We start from the raw sequence: 27,500 nt of genomic DNA on the forward strand, positions 1-27,500 counted from the left end.
GTATTTATATACGAAATAAATACACACTGCATGCAATAATTTTATGTAAACAAAAACTTTTATTTTGGATGCTGTTAATCATTCAAAGAATATAAGTGTATAAACATAAATATTGTTAAAATATATAATGTATGCATGTGTATTTATATATATATATAGTATATATATATATATATATATATATATATATATAGTACACATACATATATAATGTAAACAAAAACATTTATATTGAATGCAATTAATCGCAATTAATCATTGGACAGCATTAATTTTAATATTTAATATATTTATATATACATATACACACACACATATATATATATATATATATATATATATATATATATATATATATATATATATATATATATATATATATATATATATATATACACATACATATATACACTTACATATACATACATACATATATAACAAAAACTTTTATATTGAATGCAATTAATCGCAATTTATCATTTGACAGCATTAATTTTAATATTTAATATTTTTAATATTTAATATATATATATACATACATATATATACATATATATATATATATATATATATATATATATATATATATATATATATATATATATATATATATATATATATATATATATATATTACTTGTGACTTTCATTAAATTCAAAGTATTTTTTTACATTAACATGCTCTACAGTAATAAGGCACAATAAATGTACATTAATATTTAATATTACCCACAAGCAATTCAGAATGATGAAATCAATCTATCCAGATCTATAATATAATAGATCTTTATAATATAACATCACAAACGGTGGCCTGAATAACACCGAAATATCTCATCACAACTGACACAGAATTATTTTGTGTGTGTGTGTGTATATATATATATATATTGCACATTTTTATGCTATTTTCAGATTTCATGCTTATTTATTTATGACTTCATGTCATACATCCTGTGAACGCACATGTAAATATATTGAAGCTAAAAAAAATCTAAATATCTTGGGAAAAGCATGATGATACATCGCCTTATGACTGTATGGGTGCAGGTCGATGCAGCACAGCGCGTCCGGCGGCGTGTAGCTTTATTAAACACTGACCAGCTTTATGACTGAGACACACAGGGGAGCGCCCCGGCCATCTGGCGTTAAAGACTCCGAGAGCGGACGAACGCGAGAGCTCCTCTACTCAGCACAAAATTAGTCGGCGGCTCTAATGAATCCTGAATCAATAGCACTCCAATAAGAGCCTGCCGAGGAAGCAGCTGTAGAATAAAACACACATCCACGCACTATATTAAAGCCTGTTGTTCGGAGGCCACCGCTTCGGAGCGCAGATTCTGACAGCGCGATCAATTTTATGAAGATTAATCAAGCATCAGCGAGAGCCTTATTAAATATGTTCCTGACAGGTTCCTCGCCGGCCATATTTCTCACTTTGGCGCGCGGCGCGTCAAACGGTGAGCTCTGGGAACTTTGGCTGGTGTTTCGTCTCAAAGCTGGAGAAAATCACCTGCTGGTTAAACGGGATTTTGATCGATTGTTGCTGAATGATCCGAGAGCGGGGAATGATAAATCATATGGAGTTTATATTGCATCTGAAGGCTGGAGGTGCTTCATAACTGACAGCGAGACACCCGCACAAACATACAGGTGAAACGCTCACCCCATATTATTCTATAAATGATTTTGTGCAAAGCCTATGTCATTTTTGTATTGAGTACACTTTTTTTGTTTTATTATTTATACTTTTTTTGCATCGTTTTATATTTGTATTTCTCGTTTCTATTAAAATTTTCCATTTTCGCTATTTTTTTTTTTAAAAATAGCTGTAGTTTTTTCATATATCTTTATTCATTTTAATTTTAGTTTTAGTTATTTGACGATGTCAAGTTAAACATAGCAGTTTAAGTAATAATATAAAATAAATAACATATTAATAATTAAATGCATTTTGTCCAGTACTAGTTTTACTGCATATCAAGTTAAATCATGTCATATTTCACCCTTAAATCAACAAATATAATAAAATAAATGAATAAATATTATAAAATAAATAAATTGTTGCATATGAAAAAATAACACAAATATATATGTTTTATAATGTTTTTGTTTGTTTGTCTTTTTAGATTTTATTTTAGATTTTTTTTATGGTTTTAGCTTTAATTAACAATAATAACATGCTTTATATGCCGTAGCGTTTATTCAAATGTATTGTTTATTGTAATGCATTTAATTTAATCATTTAAATAATCCAAATGAAATGTGATTTATTTAAATATATATTTTTATTGTAATACAAAATAATTAAAATAACAGAAATGCAACAAAAACAGGTTTAAAAAAAAACATAAAATTTATGTAGTCTTTTAATTTTTAACACAGCTGTATTTCCATTGCTGTGCAAAAGTTAGTGCACCCCATAAAAACTATAGTAAACCTCAACAAGAGGTCTTTAAATTAAATTTTCAGAAACAGTACTAGCTAGTATATGAGGAACTGTACTTTTGTTTTTAATGCTTTTTGCTTTAATTAATAATAATAACATGCTTTATATGCCGTAGCTATTTGGTAGCATTTATTCAAATTTATTGTTTATTGTAATGCATTTAATTTAATAATGCAAATAATCCAAATGAACTGTGATTTATTTAAATATTGTTTTTTTATTGTAATACAAAATAATTAAAATAACAGAAATGCAACAAAAACAGGTAAAAAAAATTATAAATAATTTATCATTTAAATTTCATATCTTCATTTTATTGATTTCAGGGTGAAAGGTAACATGGATAGGTTTTGTGAAACACAGCAGGTTGTAATAATCGCACACCGTTCAAATGGCTGTAATGAAGAGCAGCTCGATTCTTGGTGGTTAAAGACGTCCAAACGAGATGCGGGACGATCAAAAAACACGCCACAAAATAGCACCACTTACTCGTATTGAACGACGATTTCAAAGAAGAGCATTTCAGAGCTGAATGGACAGGCACCGCCTCGACTGATTGTGTTATTAAAGGCCAAGCGACTGAAAACAATCGAGAAACAATAAAGCGGCGAAAACAGCACAAACTAATTTCATGAAGACCAGGTCGAAGGCCGGACAGAAAACGTCTTTTCATCAATCTGACGCTGTTTTGAACCGAGACGCGTTTGTCGTCTGTATGTTTTTCTGAACCTCAAATCAAAAAACAATTGCATTAAATGAGGAGGCTTCTGAAAAAGACTAAGGCTCTGGTTCCTCAAGACTCATGTGAATGTCATCAGCCGGCGGACGAGTAGAAAAGCAGACGGGAGGGAAGGATATCCTGAGCCCAGAGGCAGTGAAAGGCAAGAAAACACGACGCGATGAAGAGATAAAGAGAATTCAGATGGGCGGAAGTGACACTCCAGGGAGGTCGAAGGTCAGGAGGTCAACGGTCCGAAAACTAGCAAGATGCACTGACAGACAGGCTGTCAAACACTCGAATGTTACGCGGACGCACGGGAAATGCATGAATATAAATCAGAAGCTGAGAGCGAATGTAACATATTGAGTCCTATTTACTGCGTCCCCTCATGAAGGATCGCTTGAGATAAAAACATCTGCTAAATCAATACTACCAGCTAACAATGGGCTGTAAATATTATGTAGCATTTGCTCTCCAGACATAAATTATTCCTCAATTCGTGCGTCTTGAAGAGAAGTCTGTTGTTACTTTAGGTGAACCTTTTTTTACTACCATATAGCGGGAAAAAAAAAGTAAGTAACAATCTAGAAATGCCCTTGAAAGCAGCAAACACTACACATAACACCAACATATATATATATATATATATATATATATATATATATATATATATATATATATATATATAACCACAATACCTTTAACATTTTAACCGACTATATTTACAGTGCTGTACAAAAGTTTGTGACTTTTTTGTAATTGAAAGACCTCTTGTTGAAGTGTGGTGCACTAACTTTTGAACAGCAATGGAAATACAGCTAAAAGACTACATAAATGTGAACTGCAGCAGTACAGCGGTCGGCCAGTTACAACACAAATCGTTTACATAAAAACGAGCGTTAATTTCAATGAAGTAAAACTAATATCTGGTGATTTAAACTATGGCAAAATTCATGCCGACTAATCGAGCCTAATTGATTTGGTCTAAAGAGAGAAGAAATACATATAAAATAGCTACCAAAATAATGTTGGTAGCCTCAGTTTGACTAAAAGCAGTAAAAATGCGATGGCTTTTTGTCGACTAAAATTAGACTAAAACTATAAAAGACTATTACTCGAATTAATCAAAAATTTAGCCTGCCTAAAATTAACACTGATAAGAACGGCCATGAAAATAATAGTGACTCAAGGAATAATTCACCAGTCATATCTTTATGATTTTTGTTTTTGTTCGGCTGAGGTTTTGGGTCACCACTGACTCCCATGGTATTTTGTTTCCTACTATGGAAGTCAATGGTGACCGAAAAAGCTTTCTTCAAAATGTCTTCCTTTGTGTTCGGCAGAACAAAGAAAATCATACAGGTGTGAAACTAGTCCGTGATGACCCAAATTTCAATTTTGGGAACCCTTCCTTAACTCTTGACTAACATTAAACGGTAAAATAAGTCCCTCGGCTGGCTTTACTCCAGATGATAATAACATTAGGGCACATAAAAGTTTAATAACCATAATTATTGACATCAAACATGCTTCATTTACCGTGTAAACACAATTAATCCAGGATATCGCTTGCAAATGAACTAATAAGTGCATTAACTAATAATGGCGCATGAAGTGAAATCTCCTCAAGCCGAAAATTCAAAGTTCCTCTGTGTAATCCCAAAGTCAATCAATTATTGAGTCGCCTCGTCAAACAGGCAGATTTACTGAGGCAGAACTCCACGCTAATTACATCAATTAAGCTTTTCACTTAAAGGAATATAAACCCCCTTAGCCCCTGCGCTTTAGACGGTCAGGAAAGAGATGAGAAATACAACCACCATGGAACATAATACACCAAACGCGCACAAATAACACACGTCCGTCGTCCCTTCGCAAGGCCCCTCGCTCCTCTTTGAACCACGAGATTTCTCACAAGCGAGGGCAACCTCAGATTCCTTCCCTCCAAAGGTCTGTAATTTCAAATCCTTTATTTGATTGTTCATTAAGTTCAACCCTCCCCTGGAAATTGCAGCGCGGACCCCGTTATTAGTGGTTCCAGACGTTTCTCCTTCTGGATTTTTCCTTGCAGGGTTTATATACCTCGGCGGCCTGCGAGATGAGAGGGCAGAGCGGCAGACGGGACCTTGTTTTAATGGTCTCCCTGGCAGCGGCGCGAGGGAAAATAAAGTAGGAAATAAAATGAGGTATCAGTGAAGAGCAGGGAAATGATGTCAGAGGGAACGCGGGGCAGTACTGATGTTTTTATTATTGCTACTACGATAATTAGCGGTGTTTGCTTGGGGAAGCTTCGCTGTTACTAATGCTCATATTTCAGCGTGGGACTTGTCCTGCGGTGATATTGCTTTAGTGAGCGTTTAGATGAAAATCTGGTCCCACAGATGCGCAACGAACGAGGAACACGAGACTTCACGGCTGAGAAATATGTTGAAAGCCACTCAGAACACCAGCTACCACATAGCAATATGAGCACCAAATGTATCAGTGAAATTCGTTTTATATTTAATATGAAAAAATGCGGTTGTTAAAAGATCATAGAAGCGCAAACAAGATCGCTTAAATACTTCAATCGTTTCTCCAGGACATAGCGGCTTTTACTGTAAGTCTTCGATGTTTCTCCTCAGAAAAGGTTCCCAGTACTATCAAGCGCGTCTTCAGGCTCAGATGAGATGTCAATAAAGTCTAAAACTGCGTGTAGTCAGATTCTTAGCATTCAATTTACAGCATTACATTTTCACAGTTTCAGATAAGATCTCATTGGGCTCAGATTTGCCAAGAAACCAAAATATGAAAAAGTCAAACATCCCAATATGAACTCAAAATCTCAATATATACCAAATTCTCAAAAGATGATCTTGTGGCAATCCATATTCATTTAATAATGTCTCAAACCGTGCTCAGGTCTGGGATCTCAATACGATACAAACACTTCTCAGTGCTTTCTCCCGAAGTCAAATGATTCGCCAAGAAATCAAAAAATCATTAACTCAAACATTTCTCTAATTCTTCCGACATCAGATGATCTCAGCTGCCGTACACGATCATTTTGTAGCTTTAAGTGGTAGTTCCAGATGAGGTCTCAAAAAAATGGTCTCAAACTGTGCTCGGATTAGCCAAGAAACCGAAATATGAAAACGCCAGATCTCAAAATGAACTCAAACGTTTCTCATTAAGTTCTTCAAAGATCAAATGACCCGAGCTGCTCCACGTTCAACCATGTCTCAAACTGTGCTCATATCTGCCAAGATACCAGAGTGTTTAGTCAGACCTCATTTGGAAACGAATTCTCCCAAGATCAAACAAACTAATCTGTTATCCACGTTCACTTTTAGCTTAACATCTTGAAAGTCGCGGATGAGATCTCAGTAATGTCTCAAACTCTGCTGAGACCTCCAAACTACGCAATAAAAACTCAATATTTGTTAATGGTCTCATGCGAGATCAACTCTCCAGAGTCCACATGCACATTTATTTCGTAGCTTTATATTGTTGTACTTTCAGATGAGATCTAAATAATATCTCTAGTTGTGTTCCAAACCAAAATATGCAATCAAAAGTCAGATCTCAATATGAACTAATGAAGTATTTCTCACGAAAATCTCTCAAGATCAAAGGATCTGAGCTGCTGTCCACATTCATTTCATTTTTTTTTATCTTATGCCAAAAATCATTAGGATATTAAGTAAAGATCATGTTCCGTGAAGATATTTTGTACATTTCCTAATTAAAACTTAATTTTTGATTGGTAATATGCATTGCTAATAACTTCATTTGGACAACTTTAAAGATAATTTTCTACATATTTAGATTTGTTTGCCCTCTGAGTTTCCAGTTGTATGTCAACCAAATATTATCTGATCCTAACAAACCATACATCAATGGAACGCTTATTTATTTAGTTTTTAGGTGATGTATAAATCTCAATTTCGAAAAAATGGACACTTACGACCTACGACTTTTTGGTCCTGGTTACAATTACGTCTCAAACCACTAAATCGCGCCGTCAGACCTCAACATAAACCCAAACGCCTCTTATCGAATACTCAAAATGATCTGAGATGCTGCCATCCACGTTTATTAGATCTCTTTATTCTCCGATTCTGTCAGCAATATTCTCATTATCTTTCTAAATCGACTCTATGAGAAGCATCCAATAGGAATCGCATTGTAAAAGAACCGAGGACTCCAAGTTTCCAAGCTTTGAAAGAGTAAAGTTCTCCTCTGGGAGCCGACGAAGAGCTTGAAGCTTCGGGGGGAGTTCTGGGAGGCGGCCCGCCCACCGAAACACGGCTCCACCGGCTCTTTTGATCTCGGAGACTCGCGCTCTCGCTCTCGCCTTTCACGCACGCTCGAAACCGTCCCGGCGCTCGGGGTTGTTCGGGAACCCGCAGGTACACCGAGGGCCGTTCCCGACACGTGCGGCAGGAATTTTCTACAAACAGATGCGAGTTTTTCCATGTACTGGGAAACTCCCAGCACGCTTTTGTCATTCAGGGTCTGTCAACAGGCATTAGACTCAACGGAAGAACAAAGCGAAGGAGAGAGGAGGTTTTCAGGCCAATATGGAGATAGTTCCCCGGGTGGGAAGCTGAGCCCAGATCGCTCGCTCTCTCTCTCTCTTTCTCTGTGTGTGTGTGTGTGTGGGAGAAGACTGGGTTTATTTCATGAGTCTTACCCACATGCAAGGCCAAACCAGCAGCTTCAAAGTGCTGCCTATGGGGAGACGCTCAAACCATATGCAGCGAGCATGAATACAGCTGGAGTCTGTTCTAACACACACACACACACACACCTCAGACACACCCCAAACACAAGAGAATCTGACTCATTATGCATCCGAATCATTACCGTTTACGCTAACCAACTAATTATAGAAGAAGAACGGTTATGACACTTAAGGCCAGCTGAAATTGAGTTGCAAAAACAAACCGGCACGCAAACAAAGCATTAGCCTGGCCAAAAAAGCTTAGCAAATAGATGCACAGAGGTACACTCAAAATCAAGTTCTCTTTATAGAAATCATAATAAGCGTAATGTCTCGAAATCATATTGTCTCCGTTTCGCAGACGCATGCTAAAGATACAGATGCATGCTAAAAATGTTTAATGGCTCCCAATAGTTCCGAGTTTCCAAAAGCGAAAGTATCCAAAAACCATCAAAATAGAAACTGCGGAAAATAATGCATATATTTGCATATCAATATGCAAATATGACCCACTTAGCTAAAAATACTTATACATTGTAACATAACTCAATATTTTTCTGTTCAAATATTGCACTTTATACTTCAAATCAATAAATGTAAGTTCTGTAGCAGGTTATACAGCAAAATTATGTTTACGTGATTATTGCATATTTGTCATATTAGTATTAAAGTGTCGTCATTATTATCATCATCATCAACAAAAGTATGTGCAGCATCATAGTATGCAACTGTATGCAACAAAAAACACGAGCTGCGCCAAAACTACCGCTTATACTATATTATATTAATAACCGTTACATGTATGATACATAAAAATGGTAATATGCATTTTACAATTTATTTGGTTAACTCTTTATTGATTTATGCATGTGTGTAATACTACACGCTGTGCGAATCCCTTTGAGAACGGATGTATTTGATTAACATTTATACAGCCATTTTGCCGTTCTATATATCACTCATGAATAATTCATTTAAGTACACATAAGTTGTCCTTATTCATAATCACTTCTGCTTCAAAATAAAATAGGTCACCTCAGAGACGGTGCCTTCAAACTTTTTATTGCGTTTTTCGTTCTTAAATATTAAAAATGGTGAAAAAGTTAGCTGTCAACGCAGCCTTTTTAAACTCGGTTTGTCCAAAACAAGACTTGGTCTTTGCACTTATATGATATGTCTATTTACGTGACATATTTACTATATTTGGCCTAAGCATGTAGAGCCTTTAATGACCTGATTGGACAAACATCATTTATTACATCTGTATATTAATTAGCCCCTGTTTAGCAGACACATTTATAGTACTAAAGCAGTGATAAAAAGCAGTTGTTTTACAAATACATATAATGCAGCAATAAAACGTGCATCACTTTATATCCGTGCAACCGAGTGTGGGAACCGGTATAGGCGTTAAATCTTCTAGGAAGTGCTCGCTGCATTTTTCCAAACATGATTTAGTTTCAACAAACCAATAAAAACCGGTGCAATCTGACTCCGGTATATTACGCAAAGACAACAAATCAGATTAGAGCTTGCGGATTTCTATCAGACTGTGCCGTTTTGTTGCATCTGTGAAGAACAGCCAGGCTTTCCTCCTTCACATTCATTAGCATATCATTTGAATCATATCAAAGGCCCCACATTAACAAAATGTGACCCATAAACGCATCATTTATTGATGCGGCTTTGGTCTTTGCATGTGCTGGAGCATGAGGTGAGAGATCGCTGATACAGCGAGTCGTCCGCCTCAGGAGAGCCTGCAGCAGATGTCGGAGTGTGTAGCGTAAGCAGCTGCCCTGTGCCCACGCACGCTCGCACGCACACACACACACACACACACACACACACACACACACTCAGATACACACACACACACACACACACACACACACACACACACACACACACACAGATCACATACGCACACACACACACACACACACACACACACACACACACACACACACACACACACACTCAGATACGCACACACACACACACACTCACACTCAGATACGCACACACACACTCACACTCAGATACACACACACACACACTCAGATACACACACACACACACACACACACACACACACACACACACACACACTCAGATACGCACACACACACACACTCACACTCAGATACTCAGATACACACACACACACTCAGATACGCACACACACACACACACTCACACACACACACACTCAGATACGCACACACACACTCACACTCAGATACACACACACACACACACACACACACACACACACACACACACTCAGATACACACACACACACTCAGATACACACACACACACACACACACACACACACTCAGATACACACACACACACACACACACACACACGCGTTGGTATTTGTGGTTTACTCTCCATAAGCGTAATGGCTTTTATACTGTAAAAACTGCATGTGTTATTGTCCTACACCTAAACCTAGCTCTTACAGGAAACTACATGCACTTGAAGATTTGCAAAAAAATACAGTTTAGTTTTTTAAGCCGTTTGAATTATGGGAACATTGACAGCGTCCACATGAACCACCTTCAAATTGTAACACCTCTGTCATACCCATGTTATTAAACACATGTGTCCCTATTAACCACAAAAACCTGCGCGCCCACACCAAACACCACACGCACACACCATGCACACCACACACACCACAGACACACACACAGACACACACACGCTCCCACCATGGACACCACACACACCACTGACACGCACCCACCATACACAGCACACACACGGACACAAATAGACACAAACGGACACACACACACACACACCCACCATGTAAACACACACCCACCACTAACACGCATCCCACCATACACACGGACACACACGGACACACACCCACCATGCACACCACACACACACGTGCACACACACCGCACACACACACATCACAGAAACATATGCATGCACACAGACACACACACGCACCTACCATGCACACAAACAGACACGCAAATGCACGTGCACACATGAACACACACACGCATAGACAGGCACACACACACAAATTTGTGCACACACAGACATACAGACACAAACACACACACACACATGCATGCGCACACACACACACCTTTAAACAATCTATTTGCATTCTTACACTTTCAAATAAACATCATTTATTATCTTCAATAGTTTTTTGGTACTGCAGGCCGGTCCCCACAATGTCAAAACACACACACACACACACACACACACACACGCGTGTGCTCTGGAAGCTTTTTCCGTCTTCACACACCCCGAGTCGCCACCTCGGCTGTTAACACACCTCTCTCGTATTTAAACCAATTACAGCTGCTCGTCTAGCAGCCCGAGCGCGACCAATTACAGCAGGGCAAAGCGCGCTCCCGTATGCTGATGTGCCCTTTCTCTAAACTTGTTACTCCTCTCCATGCCTGAGTAAGTAAATGTCTTTACGTACGTCTCTTCTGCACTACTAGTGAGCGAGAGACACCATTCGAATTTCGCGAAGCACGGCAGAGCTCCGAACAGACAAACATGAGCCTGGCGACGCATAAAAACACACTTAAAGCAGCACCATCAAATAGAATCATTAAAATAATGTTTCCAAATAGCTTGTGATGCAAGAAATGCGTGCTTGCTACGTAATGCATGTTAATGCGTGCTCGCGCTGCGTCGGAAAGCGTCTGTCTCCATTTGTATAAAAGCGAGCGGCCTTAAAAACATCATTCTTAATGCATTTAACAACGTAAAAGCTGAAACTTGATTTGTTCGGACAGAAGCATGTGAAACAGTGATATTACTGCTGATATCCTCTATAAATCACAATGTGGCCTCAGAAACAACGGGAAGTAGATTTTGTATTATGTTCAATTTCATAATGATGGGACTTATAGGATTTGATTGGGCAGAAACTCTTAAGCCGTGATATTATTGGTTAACATAAATAGTGTAACCTTTAAAAAAAAAAGCATGGCATTTCCATAATGTGACTTATTTCTGAAAGAAACCTGGAAATCTAACTAAACATAATGCTGGAACTTAACTTTTCCGATTGGATTTGATTGGAAGTCGTGATATTATTGATTAAGAACCGATACACAGATATAAATGCATCGAGAAAGCAAGCGTGTTGATGCTTTTAAACCCAAATACTCGAAATCTTATCACGCGGTATTGGGATAAGATACAGCTGTGACCTTGTTCCCAGCATCGCACTCGCTCCGGAGACGGACGTGTTTGTCCATCTGCCTAAAAGCGTCGCTGATATCCGCTGCCCTTGTCTGTCAGAAAGCTCATTTGCATATTGACCCCTCGCCCAATAGGAGACGAGCTGCAGGGTAACAGCATCGCCACGTCAAACTAAAAAGGGCCAGATTGATAGCGACCATTTAGGAGAAAGATAAACCATCAATTTCACGTCCGTCTGACAAAGAGATAGATTGGATCGTTTAGTCCTTCGTCCAAAAAGTCTCTCAGATCTCAGAGTGTGTTCAAGAATGTTCTCGAGCGCCCGTTTAGAAATACTACTACTACTAATGATTATTATTATTATTATTATTAATAAGAAAATGCATTCATATTTTATACAAATACATACATTTATGCATACCTTGACCTTCAATGTAAATCATCATCATCATTTTTATTGAATATTTGACTTGTTTTTTACAATTAATAATTTTTATACAGCTCCATATTCATACATACATAATTTTAAATACCTCTCGGTACGTTCATAACCTAAATAATGCGTTATTTATTCATACAAAAGTGTAAATGTATTTATTTATTAATTTCATAACTTAGCTCTTACGTTAAAAAAACAACTATAGCTTCATATTATTTACTTATGCATTTAATAAAACATTATTTGCACCCATTTATTTGTGATTATTTATTTATTTATAGTTCCAACGCGTACGACCGACTCTTTAACAAAATTGAATACGTTTACACACACAGCCTAACATGAACGCAGCAATGATTTGCAATTTAAATTAATTGAATAGTTCACATTTTAATATTATAGATTTTGGTTTGTTTGTTTAAATGCAGCTGAGAAAGGGGTGGCAGTAAACATTGAAATGCACTTAGTGCTCAACATAAAACACGTCACCCCAGCAGCCCCGAACCGCTTTTCATTGACAATCTGTTAAACGCAACACAAGGGGGAACATATGTTTGGCGAAACGAGCCGAAACGTATTTAAATCCGGGTCCACACCATCGCCTCCCTCATTTAAACTTAACAAATGGCTCCGTTGGCCGGATCCGAGCTGGAATAATGCGTCAAGTGTCGCATGCGCTGCTCTCAGAAGCGCGTCGTGACCTTTACGGCTGCACACTATTTACAGCAGTATAATGCAACGGCTCCATTTCCTTCTAAAAGCAGGCCATTGTGAAGCCCCCCGGAGAAAGACGGGATTGTGGAATTACTCGCTTGAACGCTGAATTAGCCGAGATTACGACGCGCTCGGCCGTTCCTGGTGAGCTGGACCTCTCGAACCGCGAGAAAGCGAATGCGCTTGTGTTGCGATTTAGTGACGGATTTCTAGAAAAGGGGCTTCGGAAACCTGCTCCGGTTAAACTGAGACGCTTAAAACGCATTAATGTTAACTTGAGGGTGAAATTTACATAAAAATCATCAAATACTCGTGATTGTGCTGCTGTTTCGCTTTCAAAACGATGTCACGTCCTTTTGTTAGTTAACGGAAGACCAACAGAAAAGAAAATTATATTTAGCGCGCAGGGGAAAAGGTCAATTGATTATCAGTTACTTAGTTAATCCAATTAATAAATAAATGTTTTGAATTATTCAGAGATTATTATTTTGACTAAAATAAAAAGAATTTCAGAATGTATCAGAATAATAAATTTTATTATGTACTTTTTTTAATTGTTATATATATATATATATATATATATATATATATATATATATATATATATATATATATATAATTTATTTTATTTATTTTTTGAATAAAATAATAATGGCAATAAAACAAGTTTTGTTTGAGATATTTTTTAGATTATTAGAGATTAAAAATAAGGGAACAAAAAGAATGTTTAATAATAACAAATTAATAATTTAATAATAATTAATGTATTATTTGTTTATTTAAATTCTAATAAATATATATAAAAACAGGTAATATTATATTTAAATATTAAAATAACAATAACATAATAATAATTATTATTACTATCATTATTATAGCAATAAAAAAATATTTTAAGAATATTTCGAGATAAAGAAATAATTGCAATATTTCTGAAAACTACAAAATTTACATTTTGAGTCTAATCTTCAAATATTTAAAGACTATATATATATTTTTATATATATATATATATATATATATATATATATATATATATATATATATATATATATATATATATCAAATATACTATAGCAAAACTAAGCTGCACCTTAATAATCAAATGTTTATTTAAACGTGGTTTAGAACAGAACTGTGGTTTTGACCGCATCCTCATTTTTCGTTTTACAGATTTCTTGAATCCTCTTGGAGACATTGTTCTCCACAGTTCTTCTGGATTTAGTTTGTTCTGTATGTCATTCCAGACTATTTTAACTGCTGGGGAAAAAAAAGTGCTATATATGTGTGTGTGTGTGTGTGTGTGTGTACACTCGTACAGGATAAAGGAGCAGGACCTTTTAAAGGATCAGCAGGGGACGTCTACCTCATTTGGAGAAAGCAGTGGGACAGGCGGTCATATGACGGGTCGGGCGCTAAGCAGGCCCTCGTCCACATGTGACTCTCTCTAAGATCTCAGATACGTGTGACGATGCTACGCGGTAACGAGACAGTCCCGAATCCGGCTTTAGCTGGGAACTTTGAACTCCGCGTTTCTTTGTTCTTTGATGATTGAGCGGCACGGACTACTTCAGGGCAGCTGAGCGGGATCTTTCAAAACACAGAGGTTACAGTCAAATTGCTGGAGCGGGGCAGAGCGCCTTTATGTTTTTAATTAACAAACGCTTTACGTCGCGCTTTCACAGTGCCAGTAAAAGGTATTAGTGGTCGAGTAAAAGCTAAAGACTAGCTAATTACGTTTACCATGAGTGGAGTTTTTACGTTGACCTTTATGGGACCCATAAAACACGCGTGCGTCACGTTTGTGGAAAGTTGCGGTGTGAAAAACACCGGGTGTGGATCCGGGTGGGGTTTGAGGAGAGACGCATGATGTCATCATCGCTATCGCCATAACAACAGCTCCGATACGTCGCTGCCAGAACGTCTGTATGTTTTGATATGATCTCATCCACTGCAGTCTCATCTACTGAGATCTCACCAAACTTTTTTCTAGACTTGGCTGTAATAAGAACAGCGTGTTGTCCTTAAAGATGCGTCCATGCTTCCCTCTGGTGTTCGCTTCGGGAAGTGCAGATGTGTCTGGGTGTGTGTGTGTGTGTGTGTGTGTGTGTGTGTGTGTGTGTGTGTGTGTGTGTGTGTGTGTGTGAGAGAGAGCGAAATTAAAAGGGTGTGGGTTACAACTATCTTATAAAATCTATAAATATTAGTAAATTTGTATGTAACATAATGTCCATTTTGATAGATGTGTGTGTGTGTGTGTGTGTGTGTACTATATGCTACATTTTGAATCTATATATTTGTATTATTCTCAGTAGTGACTTTTATTAGATTTACTGTAATACATTTTGTACTGCAGTAAAGTACAAAAATTACCAAAAATGTTAACATATAAATCAAATCAGATTGTAGTATCAGATATGTACTATTTATATATGATTATAATTTGTTAATAATTATAAATATTAATAATAATATAGTAATAATAATTGTTAATTCAAATGAACCTTTATTTTTTTAAATGTATTTTATTTTATTTTAATTTTATTTTTATTTTATTTTTTATTTGTATATGTTTGGCTTTTTATTTTTTTGTTTTGTTTTTAATTAAAGTGCAAAATAAAAAAACTATCAAATATAGATGCATGGATGGATGAATGGATGAAATTATAACTAAAAGGAAAGATGGATGGATGGATGGATGGATGGATGGATGAATGGATGAAATTATAACTAAAAGGAAAGATGGATGGATGGATGGATGGATGGATGGATGGATGGATGGATGGATGGATGGATGGATGGATGGATGGATGGATGAAATTATAACTAAAAGGAAAGATGGATGGATGGATGGATGGATGGATGGATGGATGGATGGATGGATGGATGGATGGATGGATGGATGGATGGATGGATGGATGAAATTATAACTAAAAGGAAAGATGGATGGATGGATGGATGGATGGATGGATGAATGGATGAAATTATAACTAAAAGGAAAGATGGATGGATGGATGGATGGATGGATGGATGGATGGATGGATGGATGGATGGATGGATGGATGAAATTATAACTAAAAGGAAAGATGGATGGATGGATGGATGGATGGATGGATGGATGGATGGATGGATGGATGGATGGATGGATGAAATTATAACTAAAAGGAAAGATGGATGGATGGATGGATGGATGGATGGATGAATGGATGAAATTATAACTAAAAGGAAAGATGGATGGATGGATGGATGGATGGATGGATGGATGGATGGATGGATGAAATTATAACTAAAAGGAAAGATGGATGGATGGATGGATGGATGGATGGATGAATGGATGAAATTATAACTAAAAGGAAAGATGGATGGATGGATGGATGTTTTCTCAGGATTCATGAGATTGGCCCTTGTAGATAAGTAGTTGAATTCTTACAACTGTAAGCACTTCGAGGACAACATGAACTAAATATCTCCCATTACATATCAATAATACGCATAACATTTACATTTACATTTACATTTAGTCATTTTGCAGATGCTTTTATCCAAAGCGACTTACAATTGAGAGTACAGCATAACAAGACACAGCCACCAAAGGGACAAGAATACATTCTGTACATGACACAGCTAGGCACTAGTGACATTCATATGAGCAAACCAGACGCACTCACATCCTTCGAAAAACAATGAAACACCTTCTGAATGCTTGGCTTCGTCTCAAAGACACTTTTAAGCAGCTGTGATGGAGTAATTCCTCTCCATTCACTCACGATGCTTCTCCCATGTGGCAGCGCATGCTAAGACTGCGCGAGAGGACCCAAAGTCTGCAAAGCAGTGGCGTCTAGGACACTTTCGGCCTCGAGGGCCCTATTAACATGAAAGGGGCCGAGAACGCGCACAAACATGGCTGTGTAGAGTCAATTCAAAAGCCTGAACTGTTTTAGTTTATTCATCCCGCGGAGCACTTCGGGGCCTCTTTGTGAATATGTAAATCGAACAAGAGAAATGCAATGGGAAAAAAGGGAGCAAAATGAAACGCAGAGAAGAACAGAAATCCAAAGCTTATGATGATATTTACAGAGCTTGAATTGATATTGTAAGAAAAGACCGTGACGACCGTGAACCTGGAAAACAATATGTCATTTAAAACAGCTTTACTGAACAACAAACAGCTCCAAAATGAAGCAGGAGGGCTCAGGACGCTGCCAGTCTATTTTATCTAGATTTTATTTCTCATTTTTAATGGTGGTGCTTTTTCTTCTAAAACCCCTCAGAAAGGCTTTTATCATGCTGCTAGTCACTCGAAACCCTTCTAACTAGTTGCGTCTTTAAATTCATTCCCTTTAAAGCCGCCGCCGCTGCCGCCATCAAAGAGCTGCTGTAACAAACTCATCTCCTTCAACAAAAACTATAAAGACTTGAAGAAAATCACCTGCTGGGAGCAACCTTTCTGATTATATATACAATCTGCGGGCCTCGACTGATAGTTTAGTTTAATACAAATTATTTAATGTTTTTTTTGCTTTTAAGTATTCATTTTATAGTGAAATATTTAACATTTTATTTTTAGTATAGTAGTAGTAGTAGTAGTAATAATTATAATAACACAACAATAATAATAACAGTAATGTGTAGCAATGCTATTATTATTAAAATATTATTATTATTATTATTATTATTATTATTATTATTATTATTCAAATAAATACTTATTAAAATTTTAAAAGCAATTTTCCAGTTTTGCTTGACAGAAAAAAAGTATTTTAAATAATTAAAATAATTAAAAATAATTATAATGCTACTACTACTACTAATAATAATAATAATAATAATTATTATTATTATTATTATTATAAATATTATAATAATAAGTATTATTATTATTATTATTATTAGTATTATTATTATACATATTATAATAATAAGTATTATTAGTAGTAGTAGTAGTAGTATTATAAATATTATAATAATAAGTATTATTATTATTGTATTGTTAGTAGTAGTAGTACTGGTAGTAGTATTTAACTTTTCTACTGTAAATGATTATTTATGTTCTTTATAATTAATTTTCAATAAAATAGAATATTAATATTTATTAATATGTATTGTTTATTTATTTAGTAGTAGTAGTAAAAACAAAAATACTAAAAAAAATGTTTAATATTAGAATTATATATCTATTTATACCAGCCTAATTCTACATTCCTTTTCCAAGTTAAACTAGTCAAGTTAGCGACTAGACAGTTTCTGAAATATGATTTTTTTTACATCCTTATTCAGCATGACCTGAATTTAAATGTACCGCTGTAAATCATAACTAGATCTCTGGAGATTTGAGGCCGTGTGTTTTTAATGCAGTATATGTCATGCTTGCGTGTCATTAGCGCTGAGCCCCCTTTTCAGCGCGCTTCCCTGAGGAGAAGATTACGGTGTGGTCTGAATATTGCTTTATAAGAACAGGGTGCCAGAGACGTCAAGAGAAGCTCGAGCCGCAATGCTACATGGGAAAACGGCCCTGTGGGCTGCTTCTTTGGCATCCAGAGTGGAGAAGAGACGGTCTAAAGATCTTCCCAGACTCACTACAATGAACCGGGCCTTTCAAGAGGGACGTTTCGATTGCATAAGGCGCTTTGATTTTAAAACACAAGACAGGTCCTCTCTGTCTACGGCAATTCTGTGATCTGAATGGAATTTCCTTCATATAAAAGACCAGACAACTTCTCATGTTTCACGACATAACGGTCGTTGATTGCAACACAGATGCAGAAACCAGTAAGCTGCAATGCATTTTGAGCTGCGTTTTGGTTTTTTACAACACTGAGATGAGAAGTGATAGTCAGAACAGCAGAAAAAAAGGTGATAGGCAGAACGATAGATAGAGTGACAGATAGATCCAGTGGAAGAGCACTAGACAGAGTGATATATAGAATGATAGAGCGCTGGAAAAACAGAGTGACATAAGGAATAGAATGATACACAGTCTGAGTAAATAGAGCGACGGACAGAAGAATAGATTGACAGAACAACAAAATGATTGATAGAGCAACAGAGCAATAGATAAACAGGACAGACGATAGCAGCTCTATGGCAGAGCGTTAGATAGGGCAAAATTTTAAATAACAGGTGAGGAGATGGATATAGTGATATTAAAACAGGTGTTTTTTCCGAAAGCATCATTTCGGAAGCTAATAATGACTGCAAGTTCCGTTGAATTCTACCGGTAACGGCATAACTTGCTTTTACGAAATGAAGATAGAGTGACAAAACAACAGATAGAGCAACAACAGAGCGATAGAGTGACAAAAAGAAAAAGCAACAAAATGATAGAGCGGTAGAAGGAGTTATATATAGTGACAGAGTGATACGTAGAGCAACAAAATAATAGTTAGAGTTAGAGGAAGTGAATAAATAGAGCGACAAAGCGATAGAGCGCTAAATGAAGCAAACAAATACAGCGACAAATGAAAGAGCGTTAAAGGAAGCAAACAAACAGAGCGACAAACGAAAGAGCGTTAAATGAAGCAGACAAATAGAGCGACAAACGAAAGAGCGTTAAATAAAGCAGACAAATAGAGCGACAAACGAAAGAGCGTTAAATAAAGCAAACAAATCGAGCGACAAAATGATGGAGTGCTTAATGAAGCAAACAAATACAGCGACAAATGAAAGACCGTTAATGGAAGCAAACAAACAGAGCGACAAACGAAAGAGCGTTAAATGAAGCAGACAAATAGAGCGACAAACGAAAGAGCGTTAAATAAAGCAGACAAATAGAGCGACAAACGAAAGAGCGTTAAATAAAGCAAACAAATCGAGCGACAAAATGATGGAGTGCTTAATGAAGCAAACAAATACAGCGACAAATGAAAGACCGTTAATGGAAGCAAACAAACAGAGCGACAAACGAAAGAGCGTTAAATGAAGCAGACAAATAGAGCGACAAACGAAAGAGCGTTAAATAAAGCAGACAAATAGAGCGACAAACGAAAGAGCGTTAAATAAAGCAAACAAATCGAGCGACAAAATGATGGAGTGCTTAATGAAGCAAACAAATACAGCGACAAATGAAAGACCGTTAATGGAAGCAAACAAACAGAGCGACAAACGAAAGAGCGTTAAATGAAGCAGACAAATAGAGCGACAAATGAAAGAGCGTTAAATAAAGCAAACAAATGGAGCGACAAAATGATGGAGTGCTAAATGAAGCAAACAAATACAGCAACAAATGAAAGACCATTAAAGGAAGCAAACAGATAGAGCAACAAAACAAAAAACCTTTAAATGAAGCAAACAGAGCGACAAACAAAAGAGCGTTAAATGAAGCAACAGATAGAGCGACAAAATCAGTGGAGCGATAGAGTGACTGTGTAATGCATAAAGCAATAAAAGAGTGACGTAAGCATCTAAACTATATATATGCAGCGACTAAATGATGGACGGATGGATAAATCCATCAGGTCTTTATCAAATCATCTTTACAATATGAAATCCACGAGCGCTTTAAAACAGGTGAGCAGTGTCACTCATCCCGCTGCGCACTGAGCTGAAAATTGCAAGTCATTGCATGCTTCGAATTTGCATTCATACACCAGTTCATGCATAATCCCTCAGTCTGTGTTTAAACAACACGGTCCGCGGCGTCCGTCTTTGATCAGCGCGAGGCCTGCGAACGGAGCGGACGCAATCAGATTTAAAAAATAAAGGCGGACAGGGCGAATCTGCATGAATTATCGGCCCTTTGAAGTCGCAACGGCCCCCCCGGAGAAACATCCAGGTGCGAGACTTTCCAGTCCTCGCGTACCTGAGCGCTCGCGAGCTCGAAAAACCACAGCCTAGCAACCAGCACAGGACGGAGCGGCGCCTGGGACTTCTTCGAGAAAAGGGATAACACGCAGGGAATGCGAGGGGGAAAGGAGTCTAGACATCCTCTCAGGAAAGACTCGATCTAAATGACAAAAAGCGCATTTAAAAGATAAAGACTTAAAACACCGGCGAGCGACCGCAAGGGCCTTTCAGCGTGGTTTTGTGTGGCTGCTGCACGTGTTTGGATGCACAGCGCCGCTCCCACAGTTTTCTCCTTCCCATGGGCCCTCTAAAGGGGCAAAACACGGCTGTTCTGCCAACACAGACATCTACTCGAGGCTGGGAAGAGGAGGAGGAGGAGGAGGAGGAGGAGGGCCGGTCAGCGCTGACAGAAGTAAATAGCCTTCTCAGAGCGGCCGCTGCTATTGAGCCTTAATTAAAGCCGACCTCAGCTGGCGACCCCGTCGGGATGAAGCAGCGGGACTATTGCTATGACCCTGCCCTGCACGTCACCTCCATGCATCTTCACTCCGCTGCACTGCGGTACACGCAGCACAGAGGCTGAGCAATACCTTCAATATTGGGCATTACGTTTCCTAAAGATCTCCCTGATAGGCTATTTTGATTCATTCAATCGGTTCTTTCGGACTTTCATCGAATGGGTTCGGTTATTTATTAGATTCATCGCTTAATTTGCACGCTTTAAAATGTTCAAGTAAAAAATATATCCAGGAACATATTCTTATTTATTACTATACACAGTTATACTGATGCGCAACATGTACATTTTTTCTTTCTTTTCTTCTTTTACATTCAATTTAATGAAAAAGTGATTCTTTTAAATTACATTTTACTCCTTCAACACACACACACACACACACATAAAAGCTGGTCAATTGACTGAATTCACTAAATAATGTCAATAAATAACAACCTAAAACATCACAAATAATTACAAACACACATATAATGCTTTGGTATGAAACGTAAAATTTTGGATAAAAATTATGAATGATTATGACATGGGTATTTTAATAAAAATGCACAAAAAAAGACAGTCCAAATAATATTAAAACAATTGAAAATGTATTTAATATTTAATTTATATATATATATATATATATATATATATATATATATATATATATATATATATATATATATATATATATATATATATAAAAACCTAATAAACAAGACATACATTTAAGTATATTGATTATTAATTTTTGTATTCATGCATGTATTTATACACACACACACACACACATAATAATATATACATTTAATAATAATTACCAGCTATTTTTGGCATTTTGGACTATTAATTTTTATAACAAATACAATTAATAATAATAATGCCTTTATAATTCCTTTTTATAATATTTTCACATATTTAATGCAACCATTTGCATAATACATAAATGAAATGCTACTCAAGGCTGCAAAATCAAACATCACGAGCAGAAAAACGTATCAATCTTGAATTAGTTTTTAGTCATACCGCCCAGCTTTGACATCAGTGAAATGAAAGCATACTGAACGTGAACTCTCCGCGAGCACAAACACTTGAAACGATGCATAAATACGGCTAAAAGCACTGATGTCTGAAGTCTTTCGGCGTCCTCGAGCTCTCGCTGGAGAATGCTGATGAAGCGACACTCGTCTGCGTTCATTTGCCTTCTCTTCACATTCATCACTCGCCGCGGCCTCTCATAAAGGGTTGAGAGGCGTCTGAGTGTGTGACGAAGAGGAAAAACATCAACAGCTTTCAATCAGCGCAAGGACTTACAACAAGTTTATCATTCTGCCGCTCCTGCCTGGCTGTCAGGTGTGAAGCGCCGGCTCGTCGAGCAAGTTTCCCCACAAAAAGCTGTGTCTTTTTCCTGACACACGCAGCATGTGAGATCCAGAGCAATAAACAAGTCCAGATTATAAAAACAAACACTTAGAAATGCCTGGCTTCCATTCATTAGTTCAAGTGTGAAGTAAACCGCCGCTTATTATTTAATCCGCATCATTCATACCGCATAAGAGACGCTTGTTGAGAATGCCGCTACGTTTCAAAATGATCAAACTTTGGTTTTCGCCAAAAACCAAAACCAAAATGTTCAAAAGCTTTGGGTTGATAAGATGTTTAGAAGGAAGCCTCAGCAGGGTTGCATCAACGGGATCGGAAATACAGTAAAAAGCTATATTAGGAAATATTTTTGCAAAAATAAAATATCTTGTTTTCTACTGCAATCATCAATTATTCATATTTTTACGTTTAATTTTTTTTTGTGGTGCAAAACTGAATTTTCAACATCGCGATCCTTAAGAAATCCTTCTAATAACGCTGATTATTACCAATTGTTTTTTTTTTTTTACAACTGTGTAGAACTCTTTTCGGGATTCTTTGAATAGAAGAGCGATTTGAATATCGAATTGAACGAATAAATATTTTAGTTGTTTAATGCATCCTGACTAAAAAAAAAAGAACCTTAAATAAAAAAAGAAATCCTTAAAACCTTAAAAAAAAAAAAAAACATTTTGACCAATCAGAACACCTTAGCACCTACCTAGCAACACCTTATTAACCAATCACAGCACTGGAAAGTATTGAAACTGCTTTGAAAAACCTAGCTCTGTTTTTACTGCATACGAACGATTATATTTCAATGAATTCTTATGTTTTATCTTCGTAATTAGCCTGCAGGTTTCTGAAGACGAAGACGAAAAGAAAAACTAACGATGATGTGTTTGTTTAATCGTGCTTTAAAGAGATTTTTCATCAGAAATGTGCGTAACGGGGCAAATCAGGCCTGTAAAGTCGCAGGAATGCTGCTGTTATTGCAGTTATTGTCCTCGCAGCACAAGTTTGCCGTTGAACCCGTCCAGGATTTCCACAACAAAACAGCAGCTCGGCCCCACACCCACTACTTCCTCCTATTCTGCTCCAAAAGGAAGCACGGCCTCTCTCGACGCGGAGGGCTCCCACAAAACCTCCTCGGGGCGAGATCTGCTCTTGCGGGCGCTGGTTAGTTCGAACACTCCCCGCCGTGTCTCGGAGGAGCCCGCCGCTCGTAAAGACGACAATTTCACACATTTCGGTTTGAATGAAACGCGACCCGCGTTGAGAAAGGCCCGCCTCTGTGGCTCCGCGCGGCAAATGAGAAGCCGGAGAGCGGGAGACGGGCAGAGGTTAAACGTTCCTCGCCGGGTTCGGGTTTTGCCACATGTGCTCTGGGCCGGGGAGGAGAGGACCGTGCGGGTCGGAGCCAGACCAGGCACCGCTCACGTCTGCGCAAAAAACGCTGAGAAAAGGGCCGTTTTAATATCCTCGGCTCTTATTAAAACCAACATGTTTGCGTCATTACAGAATGCTTACGACTGGAGCTGCACACACGTGTGGTTAAACGCAGAACAAAAACCCGTTTTCGACAAACAAGGCTGACATTTCTGCTCGAAGCATTTTATGATACACTAATAATTACATGTGCGATATTAATTACGAATGCTAAAGTCACCTGATACGAGCGGGGCATCAACAGCTCTAGTCGTTTTGTCACACCTAGACGAGATTCAACCTGAAACATTTCTATTAGCGGCACAGGAATAGAAATAGAAATGTTATAAAGGTCCTATTTGAGACATAAGGATTTAATACAGTTCAAAGAAGACTTTTTTGCTCATCGAGGATGCATTTATTCGATCAAAAATTCTGTAAAATCAGCAATATTCTGAAATATTTTTAGCTATTTAAAATCAGTACTTTCTATTTGAATATATTCTAAAATATAATTTATTTGCGTGATCAAAGGCGAATTTTCAGCATCATTACTGCGCCCCATGATCCTTCAGAAATCATTCTTATATGCCGATCGGCTGCTCAAGAAACATTTCTTATGATAAGCAACGATGTTCATATTATGGTGGAAACTATGATACAGTTTATACCAGGATTCTAGAATTAATTTGAAACTCACTTTCACTTTTGATCAATTTAATGCATCCTTGCTGAATGAAAGTATCGGCATCTTTCGAGCAGTGTAACGACTTCTAGTCAAACAAAACATCGTGCAAAATGTTCAATACACGCACAAATTAATATTTACAATTTAATAAAATTAATTAAACTAATTCTAATGATCTCAACATAACCAAATAGGGCTTTAAATACCAGTTTATCTATAACTATAAATGATTAAAGAATCTAAGAAATACTACATCTGATCAATAGTTCAAATTACAAAAAAATTAATAAAAAAGCTAATAAATAATGCTGATAAAACTACAAGGTTTTAAAGAGCAGACACGGATGCAAATGACAAACGATATATACATTAACTGCTTTAATGAATCAACCACTTATTTTGCATAATATGCACAAAAAAAAGCTAACAAAGTAATAATCTCGATATGGCCAAATATCATACAATTAAACATGTTTTGTGGGAACTATGCCAGAAACCGAACCCAACTAATCCAATTCTCTCGATATAATTCATCTGGTTTAATATACAGCATGCACATGTTCGTAGGAGCATTAATGCACGTTGTTCGCTAGTAAGCCTATCACAGCGTGCCAAGAGCGGACGAGTCCACTACTGCGGTCATTTTTCAGACGCCGATGTTCAGAAATGTTAAGCAGAGAGGCGATCCGGCAAAATCTCAAGCTCGAAAGCACCTGCAACGAATGCTAAACCGTCTCTGCTTCTCTGAGCGGAGGAAAAACGCTACTGAACGGGGGAACGGAGACGCGAGGCCCCGCCCACGCACTCACCTTCGGCCATTTAGGGTTCAGGAGGCGGGCTTTGACCGCGTCGTCCAGGGCGGTCTGGTACTGACCCAGCTTGAGGTGGGCGGCCGAGCGGTTGCTGTAGAGGATGCAGTTCTGTGGGTCGGCGCGCAGGGCCTCTCCGTACAGCTTCACGGCCGTCTGGAAGTCTCCCAGCTGGCAGGCCTCGTTGCTTTGCCGCACCTTCTCCATGAACTCTGCCTTGCTGAGGCCCGGGCCGTCGGCGGCGGCGGCGGCGTGCACGGCCCTGCCCAGCGCTCGCGGTCCAAACAAACCAAACTACCCGGGAAGAGAGACGCATTAGTGCTGCATTCAGAAACGGCTCTTTATTTCAGCAAGTACGCATTAAACTGAACGGAAATGACAGTCAAGTCATGTTGTGAAAGATTTCAGGTGAAAATCTTGTTGCACGGTTTATATATGAAACTGTTTCGATTTTGATAATAGTCAGAATAATATGCATATTAAAATGATTTGTGAAGGAGTGTGTGATACTGAAGAGTAATGAAGCAAAAAAATTGTTTAAATTACATCATTACATAGAAAACAGCTATTTTAAATTTAACATATTATTTCACAATATTACTGTTTTAACTGCAGACTTAATAAATAATAAAAAAATAATAAAAATATATATATATATATATATATATATATATATATATATATATATATATATATATATATATTTATATTTATATATATATATATATTTTTTTTTTTTTTTTTTTTTTGACCCTAAACACTTTTTTTGAGGAGTAAAAAGTTTAAATGATTATTCATGATTAATCCAAAATTAAAAAAAATTGTTTACATTAAATGGCAAAATTTTAAATGTTTTCAAAATATGTAGGTATACTTTGCATTCACATATACATATATACATATACATATACATATACTTATATATGCATATCTATATATGCATTTGGAATTTATATATACACAGAATAACATACACAGTACACACTCTTATTTATTATATTTATTTATACTCATTATTATGTAAAGAAATCTTTTATTTTCGATCTAATTCATCTCTACTAATCATTTAAAATGTAAAATTTTATTTAAAATACAATTGCTTTGTAAAATAGATCATTATCACTTTTGAGCACTTAAATGCATCTTAAATTAATCGTTTTTTAAACAATTAATAATATCAATAAGAACGACAATAATAATAATAATATAAACATAAGCATCACTTCAATGACAAACACTGATGTAAATAAAGGCAAATACACTTATCGTTGAAATGAATCAAACAGTCACGTTACAAAATACACGCAAAAGAATAATTTATAAGATGTTTGTAATTGATTGACAAGAAGAAACTAAAGCAGCAAGGTTCTCAATTTCAGCTCGGTCAAACAGACACCCGAAGCAGTTCATCTGTGACCGAAGAGCCTAAAAAACATTACATAGGTCACCTGTTATGGGTTGAAAGCGATACTCGCGATATAAAGCTAGTAGATATCAGGAACAGTTAAGTTTCGATGACATCACGCTCATTAACATATGACACCCACATTTACATATCAACACCTATTCAGCATTCAGCACAAGACACGCCCATCGGCCGCATCCAGCGTAGCCTGGCTATTGAAAGTGTCAGAGAAAGGCAGATGAATCGGCCGACATTAGAAGTGGGAAGAAAACCGAACATGACCCATTTAAACAGAAACAATGCTG

At 37.0% G+C, this 27,500-nt stretch overlaps 1 protein-coding gene across 2 annotated transcripts in view; it reads right to left on the reverse strand.

The window, feature by feature from the left end:
- Positions 1-27,500, reverse strand: part of ttc28 (tetratricopeptide repeat domain 28) — a 251,279-nt gene that overhangs the window by 213,236 nt on the left and 10,543 nt on the right. For both annotated transcript variants that reach the window (XM_043231644.1, XM_043231643.1), the window contains exon 2: positions 25,791-26,084. In XM_043231644.1, the coding sequence (XP_043087579.1) occupies positions 25,791-26,084 (294 nt within the window). The remainder of the gene's footprint in view (positions 1-25,790; positions 26,085-27,500) is intronic.

The sequence above is a fragment of the Puntigrus tetrazona genome, unplaced genomic scaffold, assembly GCF_018831695.1.
Source record: "Puntigrus tetrazona isolate hp1 unplaced genomic scaffold, ASM1883169v1 S000000397, whole genome shotgun sequence".
NCBI lineage: Eukaryota > Metazoa > Chordata > Actinopteri > Cypriniformes > Cyprinidae > Puntigrus > Puntigrus tetrazona.